The sequence below is a fragment of the Kryptolebias marmoratus genome, linkage group LG4 (assembly GCF_001649575.2).
Source record: "Kryptolebias marmoratus isolate JLee-2015 linkage group LG4, ASM164957v2, whole genome shotgun sequence".
Classification (NCBI taxonomy): domain Eukaryota; kingdom Metazoa; phylum Chordata; class Actinopteri; order Cyprinodontiformes; family Rivulidae; genus Kryptolebias; species Kryptolebias marmoratus.
In genome coordinates, this window is record NC_051433.1 from 17,101,999 (window position 1) to 17,128,817 (window position 26,819).

At 39.0% G+C, this 26,819-nt stretch overlaps 1 protein-coding gene across 7 annotated transcripts in view; it reads right to left on the bottom strand.

Annotated features, from left to right (window-relative positions):
* Positions 1–768: 768 nt before the first annotated feature.
* The window catches only part of tfeb (transcription factor EB), a 33,137-nt gene continuing 7,086 nt past the window's right edge, over positions 769–26,819 (bottom strand). For 2 of the 7 annotated variants that reach the window (XM_025005865.2, XM_017415969.3), the window contains 10 exons: positions 14,681–14,785; positions 14,142–14,312; positions 12,109–12,207; positions 10,758–10,946; positions 9,978–10,067; positions 4,808–4,925; positions 4,551–4,607; positions 4,055–4,130; positions 3,819–3,966; positions 769–3,734 (listed from right to left, as the gene is read on the bottom strand). In XM_025005865.2, the coding sequence (XP_024861633.1) occupies positions 3,159–3,734; positions 3,819–3,966; positions 4,055–4,130; positions 4,551–4,607; positions 4,808–4,925; positions 9,978–10,067; positions 10,758–10,946; positions 12,109–12,207; positions 14,142–14,312; positions 14,681–14,710 (1,554 nt within the window). In that variant the 5' untranslated portion in view covers positions 14,711–14,785 and the 3' untranslated portion in view covers positions 769–3,158. Of the gene's footprint in view, positions 3,735–3,818; positions 3,967–4,054; positions 4,131–4,550; positions 4,608–4,807; positions 4,926–9,977; positions 10,068–10,757; positions 10,947–12,108; positions 12,208–14,141; positions 14,313–14,680; positions 14,786–22,529; positions 22,602–24,736; positions 24,878–26,819 lie in introns of those variants that run through there. The other 5 variants (XM_037975196.1, XM_037975195.1, XM_017415968.3 and 2 more) reach the window with 5 other exon arrangements.

The following is a 26,819-nucleotide window of genomic DNA, read 5'->3' on the forward strand; positions in this document are numbered from 1 at the left end:
TATTATTTGACATTTTTCAGAGGAATGTTTTTTTTTGTTGTTTAAGCTACTTAACATTGACCTAAGAATCGTTCAGGTACTAGGGGGGAAAAAAAGTCTCCTAAATTTAAGGGAATCAATTTTAAATCTTTAGGGACTTTGTTACCAGCAGCCTGCCAGAAAGACATAATCTGTTCCCATTTCTTTAGCTGAATCTATAAGAAAAACTACAGATAACACAGTTTGAGTATTTTATCACCAAGATGATTCCCACAGAGTTGAAAACGTGGCGTACCCTTTTTTTTTATAGATACAATAAAATACAATGCCATTGACAAGAACGAGTGTCAGCGCAAACCCCCTTTTTTTTTTTTTAATCAAGAGAAAATCCATGTTTCTTTTTACACCAATTTTTACATTTAGATGAAAAGAAAAAAAAATGAAGTTTAAACATTTCAAACTGTTTGGGATTGTATAGTTTGTGTCCTAAATGCTGTTGGGTTTTTTTTCGACACTGAGTTTTATCTTCTCTTCACCTCCTTTTCTGAGAATTTTACAAATATGCAGATTTCAAAATGACTTTGCTTCACTCCAAAGGCCATTTTTCAGTGTTTGCTCAATGAATGCTTTGAGTTTCCTCATCCCAACTTCTGTAAGTTACATCTTGTACCTGCAGATTGATAAATTGATTGTTAAAGTTAGTGATGTCATAAAATCATTAGAGAGGAAGATATCAAACTATAGCCACACACAGGCCAGCACGGAAAAACAGCACACCCACTCAATGGATTTGGGTAAAACATTTTATTTTATTTTTTAGTAAATTCAGAGCCACTTTTCCCCGTGTGGCTGCTCTGCAGAGTGCCCTCAAGAGGAAGAATGGAGGAGGCCTGAGGAGCTCTTTGGAGTGTTGGCTGGAGTGACTGAGCAACTAAAGTCCAACCGTGGCAGAAAGGCACGATTCTGGACGACCACAAACACAGAGTCGGTGCTTCACCAGCCGATCGCACAACACTGGCTCAGAAGTTTCTGTGTAAGGACAGTCATCTTCCAATTTCCAAGGGAACCAAAGTCAAAGAGAACGGAAACGCGTGAGGGCAAAAACACTGATTTACTTCAATCTGACCAGAACTGCTGCAAAACCTTACATTCATTAAACAAACAATTTGTTTCAAATCACAGAATCATATATTATCTATAACTGCCTCCAAAATTAAATGTCAAACCAGAGAGAGAAATTTAATTCCAATCGTATAAAAATGGTACCCCTAAATGTACAGAATCTCTTTGTGTTTCAAAAATAAACTGAGATCAGGAAGTTTAAAAACATTTTCCTTTTCTTCCTCTTATGAATACATTTACAATGTCCTTCCTCAAAAATGGGTTCGAGATGAAACAGAACTAGAACAACGAGTACAAACAAAACACATTTAAGTGGCTTAGTGGCGAACAACGTGAAATAAATCTTATTCCATGTACAAAGTCTAAACAATAACACAGATTCCAGTGCTTTGGGAGATAAAATAAACAACAAACTCTAAAATAAAGATAACAAACACAAGTCAAAACAAACAAACAAAAACTAAATTACAATGAATTTTTTTTGTTTTTTTTCCTCTATCGGTTCTGATCAAAATCGACACCAAATCAAAGACAAAGCCCAGGTTTTAAACACAGCAGACATCCAACAAGAGGTGCACCACAAGCTGCTCCAACCATCAATGTGACGGCCCGAGTCATGAATTATCTGAATGTGACAGCAGACCTGAGCTTCACCTCTGCAGCTGGATGCTTTGCTTGAATCACAAGGGAGGGGGCAGAAGATGTCAACAGGCTGATCGGAAAACAGCCCGAGGCCGCACTGCACTTTCAGTACGCACGTGTGTGTGTGTTTGAAACGGTCATGCACGCATGTGATAGGTGAGCGCCTTCAAGTTGAACCTGTGCATAAATACGAAGGAGTGTATAACAGGATGCCCTAACGCTGTGCTTTTAAAGGGGAGATTACAAATACAAGAACAAACGTTCTCATTCTTTCTTCACTAGACCTTCACTGCTCCGTCTTTCCACAAAACTGACATGCTTGAAGAAGACAGAAGCAAACTGAACCTTCACATGATATTGACTCGAAAGCTATGAATAACCTTTAATGCTGGGGGGGTAAAATGGAGCTGCATAAATCAAAAAGGTACAGATTATGGCCCTGAAACAGTTCAAAGAAACATCTTTTTAAAGACGTTCCTGCTTGTGCTTTCTGCCACCATACCTGAGAATTTTTACCTTTTTACCAGTCTTGTTGACCATCTGGAGGTTTTCTCAACACTTCTAAAGATTTAACTTCATCTTCAAGAGAAGATTAGGACAGGGTTCAGTGACAGACGTGTAGAAAATAGCTGATTTCCTCGTGATAAGACAAAGAAACTCAGCTTGGAGCTGGGTAAATCCAACATTCAAAGTGTAATATGTGGACATTTAAAGAATACGCTCCAACTTAGCCAGCACAGATGTTTTTCTACAGCTAACTTCGGAGGTTTAAAGCACAACGTGGAATAACTGACTGAGGAATGCAGCAGCGTGAGCAGCCTGCTTCCCCTTAAGATAAATTACACATGCAGAACCATGGAGCCATTTTCTTTTTATTAACTATGGTTCATTCAATCATTTACGGTTATTAAAAGAGGTTGCGCAGGGGGCAAACAACGGTCACGTGGGACGATGCACTCGTTTGTCCTTGTATCTGATGGCGTCAATCTGATTAACTGCTGATGCCGTCTGCTGTTTCACTTATGATTCAGAGCCATGTTTATGGAAACAAAAGAAATGCAGAAGTGACCTGGCTGTGCTGGTTCACAACCTGCAAATGCTCAGTCTGCTGGGTAAAGTTTCAGCCTACTCAGATTCGCTTACAGGCACTTGTGTGTGTGTGTGTGTGTGTGTGTGTGTGTGTGCGCAAATGCTTGCTCTTTACAGCATGTTTCCATCTGTGTGAGTGCTTTGTACCTTCTTCTTCCTGAACTGTTACAGAGATAACTGTACCATAACTGATGTGTGTAAAAAAAACTGATATTTGAGCAAAATGAATGATTTCCTTCACTGTTTTTTTTATGCTGTTTACATTTTAACTGCAACCACTCTGAACTCTCCTGTGTTTGAGTGAGTGTATGTGTGTATAAATGTGTCTACATTATGTCTCCATCCTCTATGCTGAAGCTGGATCTACGGCTGGAGTCGACAGAGGCCTCGGGGGACATTGCGGAGAGCAGCGGGTCTCCACTTATAGGGGACAAAGGCTCATCCATCATCAAGAATCCCAGCTCGCCTCTCCTCGCCTGGACGTCCAGTCCGCCAAGGTCACCCAGCCCTGACATGCCGTCCGAGAACCCAGGGATCCCGTCGCACAAGTCCAGCGACTGGGCAAAGTCAAAGGGCTGGGAGCTGCCCACAGCTGGGAACTGGATGGGCTGCTGGAGGTGTTGGAGTGGCGGCATCTGCCTGGGTGGGGGCAGGGCCTGGCCCTGGGGATGGAGGTTGGTCTGGGGGAGGAAGTGGTGCTGCTGGACCTGAGGCTGAGCCTGGTTATGGGGCAGGTGCTGGTGCTGGTGCTGGTGCTGGTGGTGGGCTTGTGGCTGAGGGTGAGAAAAGTTCTCCTCTGGGCTGGTTTCTTGTTTTACGTAAGGAGACATGACTTCAGTAAGGTTGATGCCAGATGGAGAGGTGCTGGGCAGGCCGTGCATATGAGCCTGCATCTCCAACTCCTGTAGAAAGTAGGCAGAGATCAACGTCATCAAAATCACTTCCTTTATGATGTTCCTATGAGTGTTATTGTGCACGTGTGTTACCTGAATGCGTAGCAAAAGCTGCTTGTTGGCCATCTCCATTCTTTTGAAGTTATTCTCCACCTCTCTGGACCTCTGTACGTCCTTCTGCATGCGCTTGATATACTCCACAGATGCACGCAAGATAGTTCCTTTGTTCCAGCGCACATCACTACACACACAGAAAAGCACATGCATATGTGAGTAAACTGCATTGAGTTCCTTTGGATCTATAACACAGTGAAATTAAAGCAACTCACAGGTCGTTGGTTTTAGGAATCATGGTTCCCAGCTCTTTGATACGATCATTGATGTTGAATCTCCTCCTCCGTTCAACTATCACAGAGGAAAGAAGAGCACAGACCATTAAAATGAGCAAGTAAAAGTAGAAAATCTACAGCTGCACGTTTGTTTTGCAGTGCAAAAGTGCAGCTTTATGCATTATGGAGATAAAGAGTAAAAAAGGGCAAACATTTAGACACGCACACACACAGAGTTACAGGCAATTACTCTTTAAGTGCTGGGACAGCAGAAATGATCAAGTTAACTATCCACCCACTTGTTGTACTGTGTCAGCTAAATCAGCACAAAGCTGTATAAAACTGTGCAAGACACAATTTATGCAGTGTGGATCCTTGTGTGTGTGTTCCTGCAAATATTTCTAAAGATAAGTACTCTACTGAGGTGATAAAATAAAATTAACTCTGAGTGCGTTTGAGAATATAAGGTAAAGGGCTTGCAGAGGCAAAAACTTACTCAGATTGTGGTTATCTTTCTTCAGTCTCTCCTTGGCCAGAGCACGGGCTTCTGCGTCTTTGCAAAAACAAAATATAATTAACTAATGGCTGACAAAGTTACCGTGGATCAACGCTGACGGTGGGCAAGACGTCAATCACAGCTGAAGCGAGTATTTCATCAGAATCACTCCGTCACAAATAACTGACTGATTCAAATACGGTACAAGTCTTGGGGCTTTTAAAATGAGGAGCGTTGCGCAACTCAGATGTCCGCACCTGACAGTTCTCGCTTGATGGTCAAGTTGGCAGGACAGGAGTTACTCGTCGTGGCGATGGCTGGCCCCTTCATCCCGGGACCTGTGTACACATCCAGGTGACTGCTTGAAAGTGGGAGCTGAAGAGGGGGCACACACAAAGCAACCCTTTACACAGCAATTTAAAGAAAATAAACCCTGAAAATCTCCTTTCAAAAAGAATTGAAAATAAAAAAGAGAGTCCTAACCTCAACATAATGCCACAGTTCTCAAAAAGCCTTCACTTACAGTTTTATAAAACCTGAATATGAGTAAAGCCTTTCACAACATTTTAAATATATTATAAATGAAGCGAGTATCTGAGAATATCAGACTACATTTGTTCTATCTGATTTGTTTTATGGACAATTCCTTGGCAGCTTCATACACCTTGTTAAGTCTTTTTATGAAGTCAGGGCTCCTGTTTATTGTGCTGTAAAGATTACATAGCTGAAGATAATGAAAAAACATTACACCTAAAAACAGTCTGCCAAGCACACAGCAATGATTGACAATCATGCAATCTATCTTATCTGTCTTTATGGCCCAGCTCACTCCTCGGCCTTCCTCTAGCTATTTAAATCATGCCTGTGGAGCACTCCAAACTCCAATTTCTTGCACTTTAGACGTTGTAAAACAACTGTAATTAGGGTTTCGATGGACTCTTAAAACAGTTTGATTTCCCTTTAATTGCATAGGTCAATGACTGTGATGGACTTTTTTATGTATATCAAGTAGCCATGTCACACTCCCTGAAGCAAGGGCAAATATGGCACTGCTAATGAGGCCTGAAAAGATAAAGAGCTCAATGGAAAAGATAACTTAATCTGGAAGCTACTGTGTGAGCAGGGAGATCAAACACATTCACAGACATAAACACTAGCATGGATCCCTGCAGGTTAAACCTCTGCACATCAATTAAACACTCACCAAAGATGCAAAAATCTAAAGAATGCTTTAAAGTAATAGCTCAGATCTTTGGAAGTGGAGTTCTGTTGAACGGTTATGAACAATTAATATCTTACCTGTTGCAGACAGCTCAATGAACGACCTCAGTCTGAAGAAACAAAGTTTAATTCTGACATGAGATAAAGGCTAAACCAAGCAGAGTCCAAAACCAAAGTGAATTGATGCCATCTTAAAGCATCACCAGTCTCATAAAATTCATAGTAGTTATTTTATAAACCGTTACATTTCCATCAATTTCACATGAATTATTCACATAGAATTCAAAAGGAATAGCAGCATCAGCAAGCTGTAGCTGTTGCAGTGTAGTCTGGGTCACTTCCTGCAGGAATATCACAACCTTTTTAATGGAATAAACATGTAATGCAAAGTTGATGGTGGTGTAAAAGTTTATAAAGTAGTATTTGCATGAACAGCTCTAAAATTTGTTTGAAAACGTCAGTAATCCATTTTGGTCTTGGCCCCGCTCAGACTAGCCGTTAGCTCATAAATCTGGTCAGAAATAAAGTCTTTTTCTTCAAACTGAGAACTTTTAAATTGCCATCTACAACACAGTGCTATCTTTCAACAAAACCTCACTTCAGAAAGATCCGAATTATCCCTTTAGGCTTTGATCTTGTAAAACTTTTACAGTTTCGAGGGTTAACCATTTCTCCTGTCAGCATTTAAACACTGTTTGAACAGAAACTGCATCCTAAACTGTGAAGGTATTAATATTACATTTGATTATTTGCTGAAGGCAGTGATTTTAAATGATGCAGCTCATATTTTTAGAAAAATCTGACACTTTTGGGGGACGATGTTACATATGCATGATCATAAGTGCTAAAATCTCAATAAAACAGATAATTAGTTTTACCCTGACAACAGAAAACCCTGAAAACAGCTTCTGTTAAACTCCAAGTCCCAGCCTCCTCCATGCTTATTCACTGACTGCATCCAATAAGAGTCTATTAATTCAATTAGCAACTAATTCTGACTGGTACTTAGTGTGGCTCAGTGTCACCATCCATACATGGACACCCACACACTTTTAAGTATTCCCTTGTGCCTGGTGTTCAGTGGTGTCCCCAGCTCTTACTAAACTTTGAAATTCCAAGAATTCCATGGAATTTGCTGCTTTAATCCCCATCAGGATTAGCAGGTGAGTTTTCCCCGCACTGTTCTGACAGTAAAGGGAATAAGGAGAATAAAACTGGAATGTCTGCAGCACGGCTTGATGTGCCAATCTGCACTTTGAGTTCCTTTCCCTTTACTGCACGAGGAACTGGTTTTTAAAACCCTGTTTGTCCAGTGATTGATTAGTGTGTGCTCTCCAATCTAATCAAGTGGTGAGACACAGACACAAGCACAAAGACAAACTTTGGAAGATTAAACCAATCAACCACACAGAGCAGCATGAGATAAAGCCACAAGAAGAGGTTTGTGGGTTTACGTCTCTGACACGAACACACAGCGGTGGAAGCAGTTCATGGGGTTGATCACGCAATTTTGATTTAAGTCCTGGAGAAACATCCTATTGCATGCCAAAGAAAAAATAAAAACCTCAAAATTAAACCCCACTAACGATGTCACTTCCTTTTTGGCTATGGTTCCTCTTATAATCAGAGACCGAAGGCTGACGAAGAGCTGCTGCATCTCTCCCGACAACAGTTTGAGAAGAAAAAACGCCACCCAATCACAAAAGCCAAAGTCAAGTTAAAGCAAAAACAGAGCTTTGATGTCTTACCAGCTGAATCTGTTCTCCTTCAATAACTTCCACAATGGCATAGGTCTTACTCATCTCCTTCATCCTCCACTCCTTCACTTAACAAGGCCAGGGAGGGGACTTCAGCTTCTCCTCTTTTGGGCACAAGCAGCTCTTTCTGGCACCACCGCCCCAGCACCGGGGGAATGATCTCAGCAGTGCTGCTCCTGTCTGTCTTCTACCTCCACCTAAACAGGAGTGAACTTTCCCCTCACTGGACTTTCAGCCTGTTTTCCCCCTGCATAGATTGTCCTCATCCCCCTTTACCCTCCTCCCTCCCCTGCCCTTCCTCCACCCTCTCCAAATGTCTTGTAAACAAGTTGAACTCTAACTGGTGGCAGCTTAATTGTTAATTTTCTGAGTGTGTTCAGTTCCCTCAGAGACAAAGCGCAGCACAGTTCCCCTGCTGACATGCCTTTCCCTTCAGCTTCTAACAAGGTTTAGGGATGCGACGTTTAGTGTTTAAGTCAATTAAACGCATTGCTTTGTGGATTTGTTTGCCACATCTGCTTGTGCATGTGGCTAAATAAAGCCAGAACCAATTAGAGTGTGGGTATGTGCACAGTCAGAAGAGAACTTGGAGCAAATTTCAGTGGCTGCTTTGAAACATTAACTCACTGTGTTAAACTGAACTAATAGATGAACATACAACGTAACAATGCCAATTATTAGTACCAACAAGTAAGGATATCGCTGATGAATTAGTAAAATGTGACAAACAGAAATAGTGACCACAGCTTATTCAGCCCTACTGATTTAGTGAGGGCTGCTTTTTTTAAAAGCACCAAAGAGGATAGAGAACAAAAAAACATTCTGCAGTAAAAAATGACTTTTTGTAAAATTTTCAAAACTCCCACTTTGTTTTCATGATCCAGACATCATACTTTTTTTCCTTTATTTAAATATGTTGCCTTTCAGTTTGAGAATGACCTAAGAACAAATACAATTTTGAAACATCTATTATCATATAGAAAAATAAAAAAGCTTAATATGCAGTTTAAAATCATTGGTTTTCTCAAACAAAGCTTAGCCACTTTCGATATTAGAATAAAACTAAACTAAATGACACAAAAATCTGTATTTCACTCATAAAGAGAAGGTGGAGACGTTTTATAGTTAGGTTACCATAAATTACAGTACTGTACAAAAGTCTTGAGTCTAGTCATTCCTCGTGTTTTTAATATTTCACTTCCAAAGAGTGAGACTTTGTTGTAATATATTAAAGTGGTCCTCATTAATAGTTTTTTAGGCTTTTCTGAAGGTCTGAATTTTTTCTACACACTTTTAAAAAAAAAACAACAACAACACATTTTTCCATTTCTGACATGGAAATGAATGTTACTATTGTGAACTATCACCCCTACATGGTTTTAAAGTAAAAATATTATGTTCTTTAAAAAGCACACATTGCCATAAGCATACAACCAAAAAGCATAACGAGTAAAAACTATCAAACCACATGATAAAAAAAAAAATCAAACAGAGCTGAAATAAGCATCATAGTTGGCCTTAAAGTTGTCACATCAGGTGAGAGAACAATACGTTCAAGAAGTCTGTTCCATAAACAAACAACCACGTTGCTAAGCCAGTACGTGACATTTAACTTTGCATCACTTAATCCATGTCCTTAAAGTTCAAAATACCTTCTTTTTCAAAGTATTGTAATGAAGGGACTTTAAACATAGAGTAATTTGTCCACTTTAATCAAATCACCACTATTTTCTCTATTTTCTAACAATCATTTTCAGTGAAATTATGTTTTTTTGTTAAGCCAATGAACTTTGACTTGGGAATAATTCAGGAATACACGGACTCCTAAACTCAAGGGATGAACCAGTGAGACATGATGGAAAATGTAGCAAAGGACCAATTATTAATTGGATTTTTAGAAACTTTCCTACCAGTAGTTTGTCACAAAAACACACTGATTGACATTTGATCCTATTTCTTTAGCTGGATTATTGGAAAAATACCAAAGACGAAAGTTTGACGCATAAAATTGTATTTCAGCCCCAACAAGGAGATTCCTGAAGAGCTATTAGATGAAAACCTGACACAATCAATGGTCAACTAAAGGATGATGATCTCTCAGGTCTTTGCTGAAGTTTTTTTTTTTCCTTTCTATCTCTTGAACTAATTGAACTATTGATCAAAACCACTCTAAAAGTTTACAAGAAAGTCAAGCGTCTTTGAAGAAATATATTTTAAAAATAGGAGTGGTTTAAAACTTTTTCACACCTTCATTTCTATCTACGTTAAACCAGGTGAATTTTTGCAGCCTCGAGTCAAAAAATGCCTCATAAGTTTTTACAATGTGTAAAGCCGATGATGCCCTCGTTTATCTCTCAGTTAACTGGATGCAAAGTACATGAGTCGTATAACCCACAATGAAAATGAAGGAATTCTGAAATTATGTTTTATGTGGGTCGGTTCGTCTTACCGTGTTTGGCATCTGGACAGCATCGACGTACGTTTGAATGTCATCGTAACTGGACTGCATACTCATAATGTTATCGATGACTTCATCCATCTAAAAAGAAAAAAAAATCAACATAAGTCATTTTAGAACCCCTGAACTGAACAGTGGAGCTACGTTTCAGACTGCAGCGAATTTAAAGATCTAATTTTTACAACACTGAAAGATTATTTATTATTTTATTAAAACTCCAGAAACCTGATTGAATTTATTGTCCTTAAAAAAACAAAGATTTCTCTCTCATGGCGCTGACTTGTAGGATTATTTTCTCTTAAAAAGAGAAGCTGCTCGTTGAAGACAGAGCTGGTCAAAGTCTTCAAGGTTCAAAGGCCTCTACATTCTGCTGTTTTCTGTCACTTGTTAAGCTGTAATTACCACTGGAAGGTCATTATAGAGCATTTAAACTCAACTAATTGTCACTCTCAGTTATTGCCAGTTAGTCACCATTTTCTTCCGACTGTATGCACATTAACTGGTTCGCTCACAGACGCTGCTCCGCCGCCTGCCAAAAAACAATTAAATCATTACGACGCTATCAAAAAAAAAAAAAAAAAGCGGAGATCATACTGCTTTCAGGGTAATTTTCAACCCTCGTAATCTCACATATGGGCACAATTAAGTTATATTTTGGTGTTATTTGTTAAGTCTGGTTCTTGTAAATTGAGTTTTATGAGAAGACCATGACCTCCAACGTTTATGGGTTTATGTTTATGCCACGGTCTGCTCACGCTTGTTGGCACCTACCTCCTTCTCGTGGCTGGAGCCAATGTTGAGCATGGCCATGGGGCTGTTGGGGGCGCTGTTGCCGGACATGAGCTGCTCCTTACGCATGTGCGGGGAGTGGAGGGGTAGGGGTGCAGGCGCTGAGCTCACCGCAGGTTCCATGTTTGTGGGAGGACATGGCGGCACGTGCCCTGTTACTGCATGGACCGTCTTAGGAAACAGAGAAAGAGGATGATATGAATGAATGATGGAGCAACAAATTTACTTCAAATTTAAAAACTTGTCTAAATACATTTTGGACATGCAGTAGAATACAAAAATGTTGAGTTATTCCTCATTTCTTCATATTTTCCTTCAAAGAGCCAGACTTCATTGTAAGTTTGAAAGTGATCTTGATCAATAGTTCTTCAGTTTTTTATCCTATACTTTGGCTGTTTTTTCAGAAACCAGATATCGACCTCTACAAAATGTTGAGATTTAGTCTAGTTTACCCCAAACATCTTTAACCCAGAAATGCTGACATAGGGGTCTTACACACCTTTTTCTATTAAATTTTTTAGACAGTAACTCAAAAAGTAAAAGTAAAATCAATAAAACAACTTCAGTTTGGCTTATTATTGGGAATGAACATGTTTTTAGGTCAAAAAATGAGAACGCAAAAAAATATGTCTGCCCCCTCACCCCACTTTGAAAAATGGGAGTGCAGCTGCTCCACTCGCTCCATTAATAAGAGGCCTATAGTCTTGTTGGCACATATTAACTTAGCAAAGAATCAAGTTTTTATTGGAGCAGTAGAAACTTTGTTACTTGCAGTCCGTCACAAAGACAGTCTGTTCCCATTTCTTTAATTGAGTCTATAAAAAATGCCAAAGATAACACAGATTCATACATAAAATAGTATTTTAGAACAAACATGGTTTTTCCTAAAGAGCTATTAGCTGAAAACTTGACATACAGCTGATGATCAACTGAGGGATAATGCATCTCTCAGGTCCTATGTTAGGTCTTTGCTGGATTTTTTTGTTTGTTTCTTAGAGACATGATTTTCTTTTTTCAGAAATTGTTCATCTGCATATCTTTTTAGACATGAAACATCCTTTATTGTCGTGTCCATTTTTGTCGTGTCTTTAAGCACAAGTAGCACAATATGCTGTCATGATCAGGTACTGGACAGAAAATTCATTTTAAAAAAGCACCCAAAGTCCAAAAAATAACTTTGAAAGATCTTTAAAAAGGCTGAAGAACTTATGAACAAGACCAAATATCACTAGAAAGTCTGATTCCTTGAAAGTAAAATACAAAGGGTGGTTTAAAATTTTTGTATAGTTCTGAAAATAACTGAAACAAAGTTGAGATTTAAGCAGACAAATACCTGTTTAGTGGCAAAGGTGGTTGAAAGGTATTCTTTTACTTGCTGCCTCCGGGACTGACGAATATGATAGTCTGTTGGATTCTCAAGGTGGGTTTGTACCTGTTTTAGAAAAATACAGGATAAAGATGTCAGCAAATTGTTTTTATTTTTCCAAAAATAACCAAAAACCCACATAGAAAGCAAGACATTAAGCTTATTTCAATAAGCACAGCCCTACCACAAAGGCTTACAATCACAATTCAGTCAGTTTTAAAGAAAATCTATTTCTTTGATGTGTTATAAAAGATTATTAGCCCAGTACAGTTTACCACAAACACTCAAACCCCTGAAACACAGAGTTTAGAACCCTTGTAATGGTGCTAGGATATAATAGCATTAATTTAGTTGTAATGTCTACAAAAGAAAACCTGCCCTAAATCTTCAAGTGTGGCTAAAAGAACATCGAGTTGGCCTCATTCTGTCACATCAAGGACCAGGGCCCAATAAAGAGAACTCCACCACCATCATTCAATTTAAAAAACAAACACAGGATTATATCAAATGAACCAGAACCTTTGTAGTAAATACCATTTCTTCCTGCTACTTTGTATACATATTTTACTTATCTACCAAAGACAATATTCAGGAAATTTAGCTTGGTAGTTAATGCGTAATCTCGCAGGCAGCAAATGCTGATGATTACAGTCCTGTCCCTAAGCTGCAGAAACAATTCTTGACACTGATAAACAGACACAATAAAAATATATCTTGGATTCATTCAACCAGAAAAACAACTGTTCAGTCATGGCTACTTGACCGGTCAGACTGAGTCCTGTCAGCACAAATGAAGTACAAAGAAACCGGCTGCAGGAGGTGCGAGAAGCTCAGTGGGGTATCCTTTAGCTACAGCAGGAAAAACACTGAGACTTTGTAAACACCATTCCATTCAGTCACACATGTACTTAAAGTTAACAGTCAGTACAGCAAGTTGCCACATACTAGAGGGGCTGCATGCACTATGGACACATCTATAGTTTAAAAAAGGACAAAGCAACATCCTCACACATCTAAGGGAGTATTGCACAAACCTATACGCACACAAATACAGATAAGGACAAACACAGGCATCTCTGGAATCGGGCAAAATGTCACTTCAGTTTTATCTGTCCATGTCTGACTCAGACCATATCTGCATGGCCTCCATCTCCCCTATCGCAAAACATGTTAAATGTCTCTTATCAGTCCCCTTGTGTCTCGCTGCTCTTATATATTTTTCTCTCTTTTTCCTTTTTTTGTTTTCAAACTCAGTCCTGATCTTTCTCCTTATGTAAGGGCTGCAGTGTGAGGGGTCCACAGTGCTCAAAGACAATCTCCGCTTCACCTTCTTGTCACAGCTTCTAGCATGTTTAAAGCCCTACTAAAGAAACATATTCTGTTTCTTAAATTAATCCCATTAATAAGATTTGTGTAGGGATTTGTCTCAGCGATCCACTGCAAAAAGACTGGATGTGAAGCACGGAGATTTCATAGTACATTTTATTTCATTCCCATAGACTGTGAAATGAGGAAGTCAACGTTTAAAATTAAAAAAAAAAAAAAAAAAACTGTGGAAGGATGGCATGATGGAGAATAGTCCATCCAATCAGAATTAAACTCTGTTTCTCCAAACTTAGGTTGTTCCAAAAACTAATCTAATCTAACTTCTAAACTATCACTTTAAATATTTCTATATACATTTCTGTCAGTCCGTCATTTCTGGTCCTGAGATTAATTCCCACTCATGGGGAAATGTGTGACATTTTAACCCAAACCTAAGCAATATATCAATCAAGTCACCAATTTATCAGAAAACAAGGTATTTGGGAAATAATTCTGAAGATGTCAATAATTTTGCTGATTAAAGCTTCTTCGCCATTTGCTGCTTTTTCCCTTTTGTTTACAGTAAAAAAAATTGCCATCCAGGTGTTTCTCATGATAAATTTCCATAGGCTTATTGACTCTTCGAGTTAAAAACGAGCGGATCAATACCAATCTCTCCCAGTGGCCACACTGACCTTCAGAACCTCCACGGGGACCTGCATGCTCTGGTAATGCTGCGGGGCGCTGATGGCTGGCGTGGGTGCAGGTGGCCCCGCCATGCGTTGCTGCATGTACTGCAGCGCCGCATTCTGCTGCTGCTGTTGCCTCTCACGCTGCTCCTCCTGCTGCAGCTGGTCCCGCATCAGCTGGATAAAAACACACACAAAAGTCACATGAATGCTTTATAAACACTCACCGGTAACTACCGTGCTGTGGGATGTTCCTTCAGGCTTTTGTCCACCCTGCAGCTTGTAAGCAGAGAGCAATAAGTGTCCTGATAAGCTCAAATCAACCTACATAAACACTGAAAAAGTGGAAACACGAAAATATATGAAGGTCAAAAGGAAAAGTCAGATGTGTCAGTGGAAAAGCTAAAGGATGAATGAACTTGTCCATCTAACAAGTGGCAACTCCCAAATCAGAATAATTTTTTACTGAAAAACAAATTGTCCAGTTGGACATTTATTATATATTGCATGTGCTGTTTACTGAATGGTGGCAGATGGTGTTTTACCTGCATCCGCAGCCCGATGCGTGAGGCCATCGCTGGGGGGCGAGGGGGCAGGGGAGGGCGAGCCGAGGTTAATGCACCGCAGTCCAGCCCGAAAGGTTGAGGAATCTGTGGAGATGAGGAGAAAAATGACATTCTGACATGAGAAGGAGGAAACGAAAAGGAGGGAAATACTGATGGACTGTAGGAATGATCTGACTGATCTGAAAATAAATCTCTGCTCTTCAAAAAGAAGTACAACATCTTCCAGCAGTTGATGGCCTCTTTCAACAAAACATCGAATTAAACGTTCGAATGTTCATGAGAGAGCTGCTTTTAAGACAAATAGGTGTTAGAAATAATAACAAAGGACATAAAAATTGACATAAAGGACATAAAAATTGAACAAAGTTTCTGAAACCTGCTATATGTAACTATTATAATGTAATCACAAATTTAAGTCCTTCACTGAAGAAAAAAAACTTTTTTAAAAACGCGTTGATGAGATATGGTCGCTGTGCTCTTCGACAACCTGCTCTCACTATCAAAATGTTGTTTTATTTTTTGCAGTTATTAATATACAGAATAATTCCACATTTTCTCTAAAGATTGTGGAATCCAGTCCATATTTTTTTTACAAGCTGTACAAATGCCAGGGGTCTCTCTTTAGTCTCCAAGGAACAGACTCAGAGTTCAGACAGGCTGCATCCATATGTCTGGATCTCATTTATTTACTTCCTTATTTTTACTTGATCTATTTAGTGATATGAAACAAAAACAAAACAAAACAAATTGAAAGCCTCAACGGTGCAACTGCTGTGAACTACACTGCTCCTCATTCTGACAGAGAGTACAAATTATGCACTTAACATTAAAAAAAATGTTGACTGAAGTTCATTAATTTTGTCCCGTATTGTTGTTGACAAATTGCAGCATCTCATCAGAAACAAAAAAGGTGAAATTACAATAATAAAATTCTATTTGGCAGCCCAGGTCTCTAAATAACTGGTGAGGTCTTTAGCTCTTGGGAAACCCATACAAATTTAATTAGTTTAAAGTGATATGACAAAAGCAAAAAATGTCACAGAAGTTAATTTATCCCTCATTTGTCCTTCTAAGATAAAGTCAGAAGGGATTCAACTTTCCCATTTAAAAACTACTAATCATAATTGTGCTTTTACTTTACAAATTAGAGTAATAAAACTCCAAACTTATATTTGCTTTTTGAATTATTTCCTTTTCAATCAAGTAATAAGAGAATAAAAAAAATCATTTGTGCACACAAGTATATTGACTAAGAAAAAGCAAGCACGATTTCCAAGTAAACACTTTCACGTTCACTGTATCACAGCCTTCAACCACCAAGATGCGGTGAAGTGAGGGAAGACTTCCTCTGTCATGTCAGAGGGGTCATGTGAGAGTCACGTTATCTTGTTGTCCTGGCAAGATCATGTGAGCAGAAAGAGCAGGGAAACACCCATCACCCTCCTCAGCAGCATCTCTCCTCTTCTTCCCTTTCATGCTCAGACAAACACTGAGAGGGGAGTCCCAGGACCGCTACTTCCTCTTCTGCAATGACTTGCATTCATCCCTGCATGACTAGGCTTGTCTGGACTCATAGGTGTGATGGACCCAGGGTCAGGTTTCTGCTCTACACAAAGATGCATCTGATTTGTCCACTCTATCATCAAAAACGCTGTCTGTACATGGTCATAAAGAGAGAAAGACACAAAAGAGAAAGAAAGACAGAGACAGAGAAAAGCTCATTGTGCGTGAGGTACAATAAGAAGGGCAGCTCCTATTGAGAAGGACTGAAGCCGCCTGTTGTCCGAAGTGTACATTTCAGCACCCGAGGGGGCACACACTGCCTGCTTTGTGCCCATTAGATGGCCTACATGAAAAACACACACCCATGCAGAGAAACACATTGATACACATTCCAACACAAACTTGAACCAGAGCGTGGACTTCAACTTTCGCATTAGCAGTTCCAAACTGCAAAACAACAAAAAATGGGAATTGATCTAACACTTTTAACATGAGACATCTTTATATTTGGAGATCTCCTGTTGTTTTAACTATACATGACAATTTTAAGCATAACATTAAGCTGCAGCATCTGTTTAGAACTGAAAAATCTTTGCTAGTAAATAATGATTACTAAAGATTGTTATTTACGTTTTCCTTTGCTAAAAAAAAAATCACAAGTGTTTCACTGTTTTTGTCTATAATATTGTAGTTCTAAGGCATATCATGAGTAAAATCAAATATTAATGCTTGGACTGAGTATTTCTGCTTTGAATCTGCAGTATATTTCAAAAAGTCTCAGACAAGAGACAGGCTTTTTCATGAAGAAGACTGAAGTACGCAATTGTAACCCAATTTTTATTCTAAGATTATTAAGGAAATAATCCAAGCTGGAGTTAATTCTCAAACTAGATTCGTCTACTAAAGGAAGTGGCAAATTGTAAAACACAGACTACCAGATGGTGCAAAATCAGTGAATTGTATTAATATTTACAAAATATACAAGTTGATCAACAATTATTAAAGTCCAGAATGGTTCCCTAATCCAAGGAATCCAACAGTTCTTACTGATGTTGAGAGGAACAACAAAAGTTAAATCCAATTCTTTCTGAAGCGGCCAGTCCAGAGTGAAGATTTTATGGCCTGATGTCCTCAACCAAATCAGAAGAGCTTTCTTCAATGCCAGAAGTTGTGTTTTTTTTCCGGATCCGCTAGTGGGTTAGCTCGCCAGTCTGGTCACATAATACCAGACAATCCATGATTTATCCTGTAGTACACTCCTTAGACTAGGAATCTGCAACACACCTGGCCTGTATAAACAGGCCTAAATAATCAGTTCACATGTACATGCATTTTGTTATAGTTAACTAAATTTACCTAATAATCATGCAACTTATGTAAATTCAATTTCTTTTTGCTTGTTTACACAACAGTAGTATTTTATTTAAGTTGGTAATATAATCAACTCAACAAGCTAGAAAAGCTAGTGCTGGCTTACCAGCTCCCAAACACGCACTCACCAGTTCCCTCTTGACAAACCGTGATCGTAACGTTTAGCCGAATGTTCACATGTCTGTAAGTTAACAGAGGCGCACAATTGAAAGATACATAATAAACATTTGACAACTGCTTAGAAATAGACCAGATGTCTACCTGCACGTCAGGATCCGACAGCGTCTCCTGCCCAAGGTGCACTCAGCAACCATATAAGCCGTAGCTGTCAATTTAGGACGCTGACGTGCAGCTGTCACATGACGTCAAAATGACGATCACATGACTGTCACATAACGGCTTGTGTTGAATAAATTAAGGAAAGGAGGATTTAAATTAAAATTTTAAATAAAATAACTAAAATTAAATCTAACAAAATAGAAAATAAAGTAAATGAATTAAATCTAATATAGAAAAATTATCCTGGTTACACAATCCTAACAGTTCGCTTTACAAGGCTTGACATGGAATTTTCATGTGGTGTGAAAAAAAAAAAAAATTGAGACAGTAATGCAACCTATTAAAATAAATTAGCACAAGCTACGTAAAGAACACAACTGGAACTAGCAGAAGACGCTGTTGTTTCTAAATCTGTAGCTCTGTCTTGTTTTGTTCTCAGATGAGATGGCACAAAGTTAGTTTCTTTGAACTTTAATATGTTTTGATCAATAAGGAAAGTGTAACAGATGTGGATTCAGTTCATTAATGAACAACAAAATATCTTGTGAACCACTGGACGGATTCTAATGAAACTTAATAAAATATTTATTGGATATACATCTACAACGGATTTGACCGTCATCCCCAGCACATATGCTGAGAACAGATTGCATGAGATCTTTGTTTAAAATTTTGGCATACATGCATCTCACCACTTCCCAGCCACCCAACATGCTGCTGCTTCTCATCATGAGTCTTAAAGTCAGAGAGTTCCCGTTACTGTTGTAATAGAAAGCAAAAACATCATTTTGATATTTCTTACAATTGTGATTACAACAAACCCTTCCAATTATTAAGAATTGCCCTCAATATTAGAATTGGAGAATGTCCTGCGTGGGATGTGTCGGAAGAAATGCGGTTGAAGGGAGATTAGCAACTCTTTAGATCCCCATTTACTGAATAACAGGGGGAAAAAAGAGTGAAGTCACTGTCCAAACCATGTTTTAGATCATGAGAGGTCTGTTTGGAGGAAAAATGTCAAACTATTCAGGAACACAAGTAAGCTTTAGGAGATCCGGATTTGGTAGAATAGGTGTCAAAGTATAAACTAACAACTGCAAAATTCCACGAAAGCTGAAGTACACAGGTAAAGTCATCTGTTTTGTTTCAGAATACATTTTAAAAGTATACTATTGTGTTTACATTTAAATTTGACAATAAAGGAACTGCCACAGTTTATTTGTGCAATGTACATGACGTCATGTAGTGCATTACACATTTCTATTTCCTGACATTGTTTTGTGACACACCGCTACCAGACAGCATGATCCCCTACACGGGCCATCCCGCTGCCCGACATCCACTGAGGACATTTGTGACGCAGTAGGAGCACACAGCGGTCTTTGTGCGTCCAGCACTGTAATGTCGTGGCCCCTTCACTTCAAACACTGACAGCCAGTAGGAGGATGCAGAGCGGAGGAAGCCCCGGGTCAGAGGCCGGCTCTGGATTGAGTCACCAACACACAAGTACAAAATGCATACAATCCATACAGTAACATATATATTTTTAAAATGATGTGCGATGACAGCCTGCCTTCCGTGCAAAACATACACATTCATAGATGAACACTAAACACACCCACACACACACACACACAGAGGAAGTATGAGGCCATGGCACCTGCGCTCAGAGACATGGTGTTAATTTGTGGACAGTGTATTTTTAGATCTGACTGAGCAATGCCAAGGGAGGCCTCTCTGACAGCCAGCACTTAAAAGTGGAATATACACATACAGCGTTCTCTACCAAAAATATATGTGTGCACTCTTAGTTAGCAAAGTGTACGGCCAAAGCTGCGGAATAGCATTAACAGCAATTTACAGCTATAGTTTAAGTGGGCAACTCTTCTAAAGCACTTGTAGTCTGAGCACAGAGAAAACTCTAAAGGTCACACAAATGCCTTAACATCACTAGAAAACAGAAGGTCTGTTAGAGCTGCTCAGCCTGGCTATGAGCATGAAAATACTAAAAACAAAGCTCAGAACAAGACTGGCCTATATACAGTTGAAACCAGAAATTTACATACACCATATAAAAAGACATGTATTTTTTTCACACAGTCTGACATGAAATAAGAATAATCTTTTCCCGTTTTAGGTCACTTAGGATTTTCTAAATTATTGCTATTTGCTAAATGCCAAAATAATAAGAGAGAGAATGTTTTAAGGCAATTTGTATTGCTTTCTTTAAAGTCAAAAAGTTTAAATACACTTCATTAGTATTTGGTACCATTGCCCTTAAACTGTATGACTTGGGTCAAATGTTTTGGATATCCTTCCACAAGCTTCTTACAATAGTTGGCAGAAATTTTGGCCCATTCCTCCTGACAGAACTGGTGTAACTGAGCCATGTTTGGGGGCCATCTTGCTCGCACATACCTTTTCAGCTTTGCCCATAAATGTTCGATAGGATTGAGGTCAGGGCTTTGTGATGGCCACTCCAAAACATTGACTTTGTTATCCTTAAGCCACTTTGTAACCAGTTTGGCAGTAAGTTTTGGGTCATTGTCCATTTGGAAGACCCATTTGCGCTCAAGCTTTCACTTCCTGGCTGATGTCTTGAGATGTTGCTTCAGTATTTCCACATAATGTTCTTTTTTCATGATGCATCTATTTTATGTAATGCACCATAATATGCATAATGCTGCCACCCCCATGTTCCACAGTCGGAATGGTGTTCTCAGGCTTGCAAGCTTCCCCCTTTTTCTCCAAATGGAACGATGGTCATTATGGCCAAACAGTTCCATTTTAGTTTTGTCAGACTACAAGACATGTCTCTAAAGAATAAGGTCTTTGTCCCTGTGTGCATTTGCAAACATTAATCTGGCCTTTTTATGTTTCTTTTGAAGTAATGGCTTCTTCCTAGCAGAGTGGCCCTTCAGCTCATGTCGATACAGTACTTGTTTCACTGGGGATAATAACACTCTTACGAGCTTCAGCCAGCATCCTCACCAGGTCTTTTGCTTTTGTTCTTGGGTTGATATGCACATTTCGGAACAAAGCACATTCATCTCTGGGACACAGAACCCATCTCCTTTCTGAGAGGTATGATGGCGAGGACATTCCCATCTTGTCTGTCCGTGCATATAATTGTTTGTACAGATGAACAAGGCACCTTCAGCCATCTGGAAATTGCACCCAAGGATGAACCAGACTTGTGTAAGTCCATAATTCTCTTCCTGATATGTTGGCTGATTTCTTTCGACTTTCCCATGATGTTACACAATGAAGCAGTGTGTTTCAGGTGTGCCTTAAATTACATCCACAGGTGTGTCTCTAGTTGACTCAGATGTTATCAATAAACCTATCAGAAGCTTCCAAAGACATGACATCAAATGTCCCACATTTTTAAAAAAAGGCATTGTATTCTTAGTGTATTTAAACTTAGGACTTTGAAGAAAGTAATCAAAATTGCCTTAAAAACATTCTCTCTCTCATTATTCTGGCATTTAGCAAATAGAAATAATTTTGAAAATCCTAATTGACCTAAAATGGGAAAAGTTTATTTTGATTTCATGTCAGACAGTGTGAAAAAAATGATAGTGTCTTTTTATATGGTGTATGTAAACCTGTTTCAACTGTATACCCTCTTTGGGTTACTATGTTTCTTTGTTTAATGAGATGCATTGCAAATTCAAATGTTTTAAATTAAAGTAGTCTAGACTGTATCAGGCAACTTGTTTCCCCAAAAAAGGTGTAAGTTTCTTCCTTCTTGGCTGCGCTCGAACTAGCAATTTGCTCGTCATTCCGGTCAGAATTAAATTGTAGCAACTTTGTGGAGAAAACTACTCACTGACACAGAGGCTAAGCAGAAAAGGTCTGCCAGCATCAGGACCCCAATCAGCAGCAGTTTAGCGTTAAAAATACAGTAGCTGAGAAGCAAACCAATTTGAAAAACACCCTAGGTGAATGCAAATGTCTGACAATCTGTAACACTATTACTGATGGAAAACAGGAAACATTATTAGACGATAGTAAGCTTTGATCATTTGGTTGCAGCGATAATCTCTCATAATCATTCTGAATCTAGTTTTTGACTTGTTATTATCAAATGGGTAACTAACAGGCAGTCAGTGACAATACATTCACTTTCTACGATGAACTGCTTGCCTGCCTACTCTAGTGACTAAAATAACTCTCTGCTCTCTGTTCTCTTTTTCAGGAACTCCCTGTTCCCTTGGGCCGGTGTATGTTTTTTTATTTATTTTTTTTATCTTTTTTATGTTTTTAAGTACACGTGTCTTTTCACATGCATCTGTGCATGTCTTTGAGTGTAGGTGGGCATGCACATATATAACTGGCTCTGCTCTTTGCTGGCTTTCTGAATACAGTCAACGGATCTACACTAAAGATCTCCTGTATATATTAAAAGTCACACACATTGAGCAGAGATGGTGTAATGACAAAAACCCAGGTCCTGGTGTCCCTTAGCACCAAAAGACACAAGATGTCTCTGTATGGGCATGCACTCAACCAGTCACGGGCAAAAAAAAATTAATTGTTTTTGACACTGTAGTGGAATCAGGAGTAGGATTCTGATTCAAAAGTTGTTTTTTGTTCCACATTCACAGCTGATAGATTTTTACATTAACACATGCACTCACACTTAAAAGGCACACAGACATAAACACATTACCTGCCTCAGAAGAAAAGAGAGCTCACAAAGAGGTTTGCACTCAGTTTATGTTGCTCACTACATGCCTGGTTGCTGTTGAGCCGATGGTCAGATGAAATCACCAAGCAAAGAAAGATGAAGACAGGCGGTGAAGGTGGAGGAAAGGAAGGAAACCAAAACACAGAAAGAGATGGAAAAAAAAGATGTTGGTCATAAAATTTATTTATAATTAGCAGAAATGGACAATGATTAGCTATAAGACAAAAATGTTACTGTGGTGTTGATGAAAAAGCAGCAGAAAAGACAGCCAAGTATTACAAGGTTAAAAAAAGCTGCAGGTGTGCACCGAACACTTTGAATAATTTCGAAGTGAAGAATTTCCCCAGCGGAAGCAGCAGACCACGGTTGAACACTCAACATGTGTGACAACACGTTACATTGGAAATGATTCAGTATTTCTGTTTCAGTGAGCACAAATCTTTCATCGATTATTGCAGGTCTTTGCAGCTGACTCCAGGCAGCCATAAGTTTGATAAGGAAGGCAACAATACGAGACATATCACATCTGTTTAATGTTGTTTAGGTTTCATTAAAAGCCCAGCAGTGGTTCATGAGATATTTTGCACAGACAGACAGACAGATTGGCTCTTGCACAATTTGTTAGCACTCAAAATTCATGTTGGGGGTCAGTCTATACACTACCACATCAAATTTTAGGTCAGTATCTGTAAAGCTGATTGAGGTCAAGTCATATTTTTGTGTTTTTAAGGTCAGTTCGTTTTGACAGGCATCTTAAATTGGGTTAGCTCCAAAAGCTATTCTGTTGTAAATGTACACCGCTTATTTATTTTCTGCAAGTTTCATTAAAATTCATTCTGTGGTTCATGAGATAATTTGGTAACAGACAAACACACGAACACAGACAGACATGGGCAAAAACACAATCGTTCACCTTAGCATGTTGGCAGCAGGTAATGGATACAAAATTGTTTGTGAATGACGCAAATAATCAAAATACTGCAGTGCTTTGGCTTGGTTGGGGTTACAAGAGCTGAAAGACTGTCAGTGGGATTTTGATTGTAAACTTGTGGCTAAAATTTATTGAGTCATTTATAAGCAGAAAGTGCCCACTGTGTCTGTCAATAGTTCAACCAGTATTTCTGCACAGTAACCACATTATTGAATCATCACATCTCAAAACCATTAGGTGTGAATCACACTGCTTGTCATCTTCTAAACTGTCTACTAATCGTCAATCAAAGCAGAAACTTCCCAGAATGACTGTGATTTACAAACTGTAAAGAACAAGTTGTAAAATATAGGGTAATTTGAAACTTGTGAGAAGGACATAAGCAAGTAAATAAATACATAAAAGAGGAGCGGTGGGAGGTATATCATGGGCAAATCGTCTGTGCGTCTCAGGGCCGAATGACAAGCGACCCTTTACCGGCGTTACTTCATTAAAGCAGAGCGCAATGGAATACAGGAAAGACAATAGAGCATCATCATCATCAATAATAACCACAATGCAACACTTCCCTTTTCGTTCCATGAGTTTTCACAACTCCTAATTTTGTCAGTGGTGAAGAAACTTCCTCTGCAGGCAGCCCAAGAGAAAAAAAAATCTTTTTGTTGAAGAACATTTAAAATCAGGATGTTTGCTTTTGATGCTGGTAGCCAATTGTCATACATTACATAAATGTTTTGTTTTTTGTAGTACAAGTCATATAGAGGTTTATATACAAAGAATCTCTATAATAACTACAATGCATGTTCACAGGGGTATTCACAGTTAGAATGTGAGATATAAAAAGTGACTCACCTGGTGTAGGTATGTGTCTGTCTGTATAACTTATCAATCAGGATAAAAACATGCTAAACACAAATAATCTCTGTTTAATGAGTTTGTGCCTTTTGATCCACACTGGACACCAAACTGGCTCTCACTTTGGTTCACTGAGTTCCATATAAAACAATGACTTTTTGAAAGGTCAAAATGAATGTTGACAGAGGTTTAGATAAAGCTGCTTCCGCCTTCGTGTATTTATGGTTCTGCTTCATTTATTCACACTGAACGACAACAGCTCGTTACTAAAAATGTCCAAGCATAAAAGCATGAGTTCAGATTTATTTCTGACCGAGCAAGACCGGAGTGGAGACAGTGTCCAGTCACAAACAGAGGGCTGTAAACAGAATCAGCACATGAAGCAGCATGTTAAGATTCTTACCTGCAAACTCGTCTACTATCCCAAAGACAACATCATGGATCCAAAGTGAAATTTGCTCCTCCACAAGTTAAACGGTAATTGTCAGACAGAGACTGCTGTTCGCTGGCTCAGCTCAAACTTGTGCACAGATTGTGATGCCACTCCCCCCCTACCCCCATCCCCTCCCCTCCCCTTGTATCAGCCAACTTACAGTAGGCTGAGTTTAGTCACTATGAGTCACCTTCTTCCTCCTCTCTAACTGCCAGCTCAGCTTCCAACTCGTCCTCCTCTGTCTCCCACTTCTCTCCTCTTCCCCTAAATTAGCCTGACTGGTCTTGGGCAACAACAAGAAGAGCCCTGTGTCTCGTAAACTCATCTGCCTCTTGTTTTTTCCTCTTCTCCTGCTCACTAAAGTGTAACTCCTCCTTCAGTCCGGCCTCCTTGTTTCAGAACAGCGCTCAGCATTTGCATACAGAAACACCTACACATGTGCGTGAGCAGCAACATGCACAAACTTTATTCTGCTGTCAGGTCACGGTGGATGTACTTTTTTTAACTTTAGAGCAGTGAATCAACATATTTACTTCTACAATTGGAAACCCACACGTCGTGAGTTTGCACACATAAATCTGAGTGGTTAGATGACACAATGGGAATGTGCTGTTTTTAAGTATTAAAATAAGTTGTTGTTTTTTTATAATAAAATTAATTTTAGGTCAAATCTCTGTTATCTCTGGGGGGCTAGAAAGCTTAAAAAACACAGGATTCAATTTGAATGTTAAAATTACCTCTGCTGAAATAATATGATTCATTCAACAAAATGGATATGTACGTCATTTGTGCTTTCTTATAAATTAAGAGGATAAGTAGCAACCGTGTGATGCTAACAGACATGTTAACTGATCATCAGCAAGTGTAAATACCTGTATAAAAGCAAGCTATTGGTCTGTTTGAGGGTCTGAAGCCTTCAGGTGAGTGGTAATACAGTGCCAAGGAGAAGAGAAATTAGCTAAGATCTCAGAGAAGCAACTGTTATTACTCATCAATCTGAGAACGTTAGGATGCCATTTGCAAATCAGACAGAACAACTGTAATTTGTTTGAGTTGCCACAAGAAAGCCCTGTCCTACCTTTTACATAAACTAAAGAAAATCTGTTTTTGCCTCGTGCTGTCAAACGTAACTATTAGATTGTTCTGTTAATAAAAACAAAATGTAAAATGAAATGTCTGAATGTAACACAGAAAGGATAGATGCCTCTGTAGTTTATCTGTGTCTGTCTTTGACTATTTCCCTTCTCTGAATCCAACCCCGCTTTTTGGAACCCTTCAACAACACCCTCTCCGCCCTGTATTCCTGAATAAAACAAATAAACAAACAAACAAACAAAAAAACACGAGGATGGCTTTTCCTAGTACAAATGTGAAGAACAGAGGCCAACGTGGTTCAGCAGCGCCAAACTGACAAGAATCCCTTGTTTGTACACAAAGAATTCAGCAGTGGGCTCACACCAGTTCTCATGGTGCCTAGAGTGTATTTACTGGGTTATTTTGGTCCAGGGGCTGGACCCCTGAAGGTCGTCAGCTTATTGGTTGGGTCATAAGAGATATGAATAGGAGGGGGAAATCACTTTTCAATACACTCTTGTACCCTTTAACAATGACCTGTCAAAGAAGCTGTGCAAACACACGCGCAAGTAATCACACATCAAGAAAACACTTGTTTTTGTCAGACAGGCAAGTTTTTTTCTTATTGTTTACTACTTTGGTTGCCATGGTTGCCATGAGGCTGTAAACAAACACTACAATTATAGATGAACATTGTATCTCTGCTGAGTGTTAAACAGCCGTGTTGATGTGTCTGAGTGGGGTCTGACTCTGCCATGCTAAAACAAGGCTGCCCACAATTAGTTAAGACAAACAGTGCTGTCACTATGGCAGACAAGTTCTAATATTTGGCCTGGATGTCAGATTGTCTTCTGCTGTAAACCCCAGGTGGAACGTCTCCAAATTAATTTTTTTAGGGAGTCTAAATGGAGAAAGGTTTGTCATTCCGTAAAAGACTGTGGACAAATAGTTCAATTATTAGACAACAGCGTATCTCAAC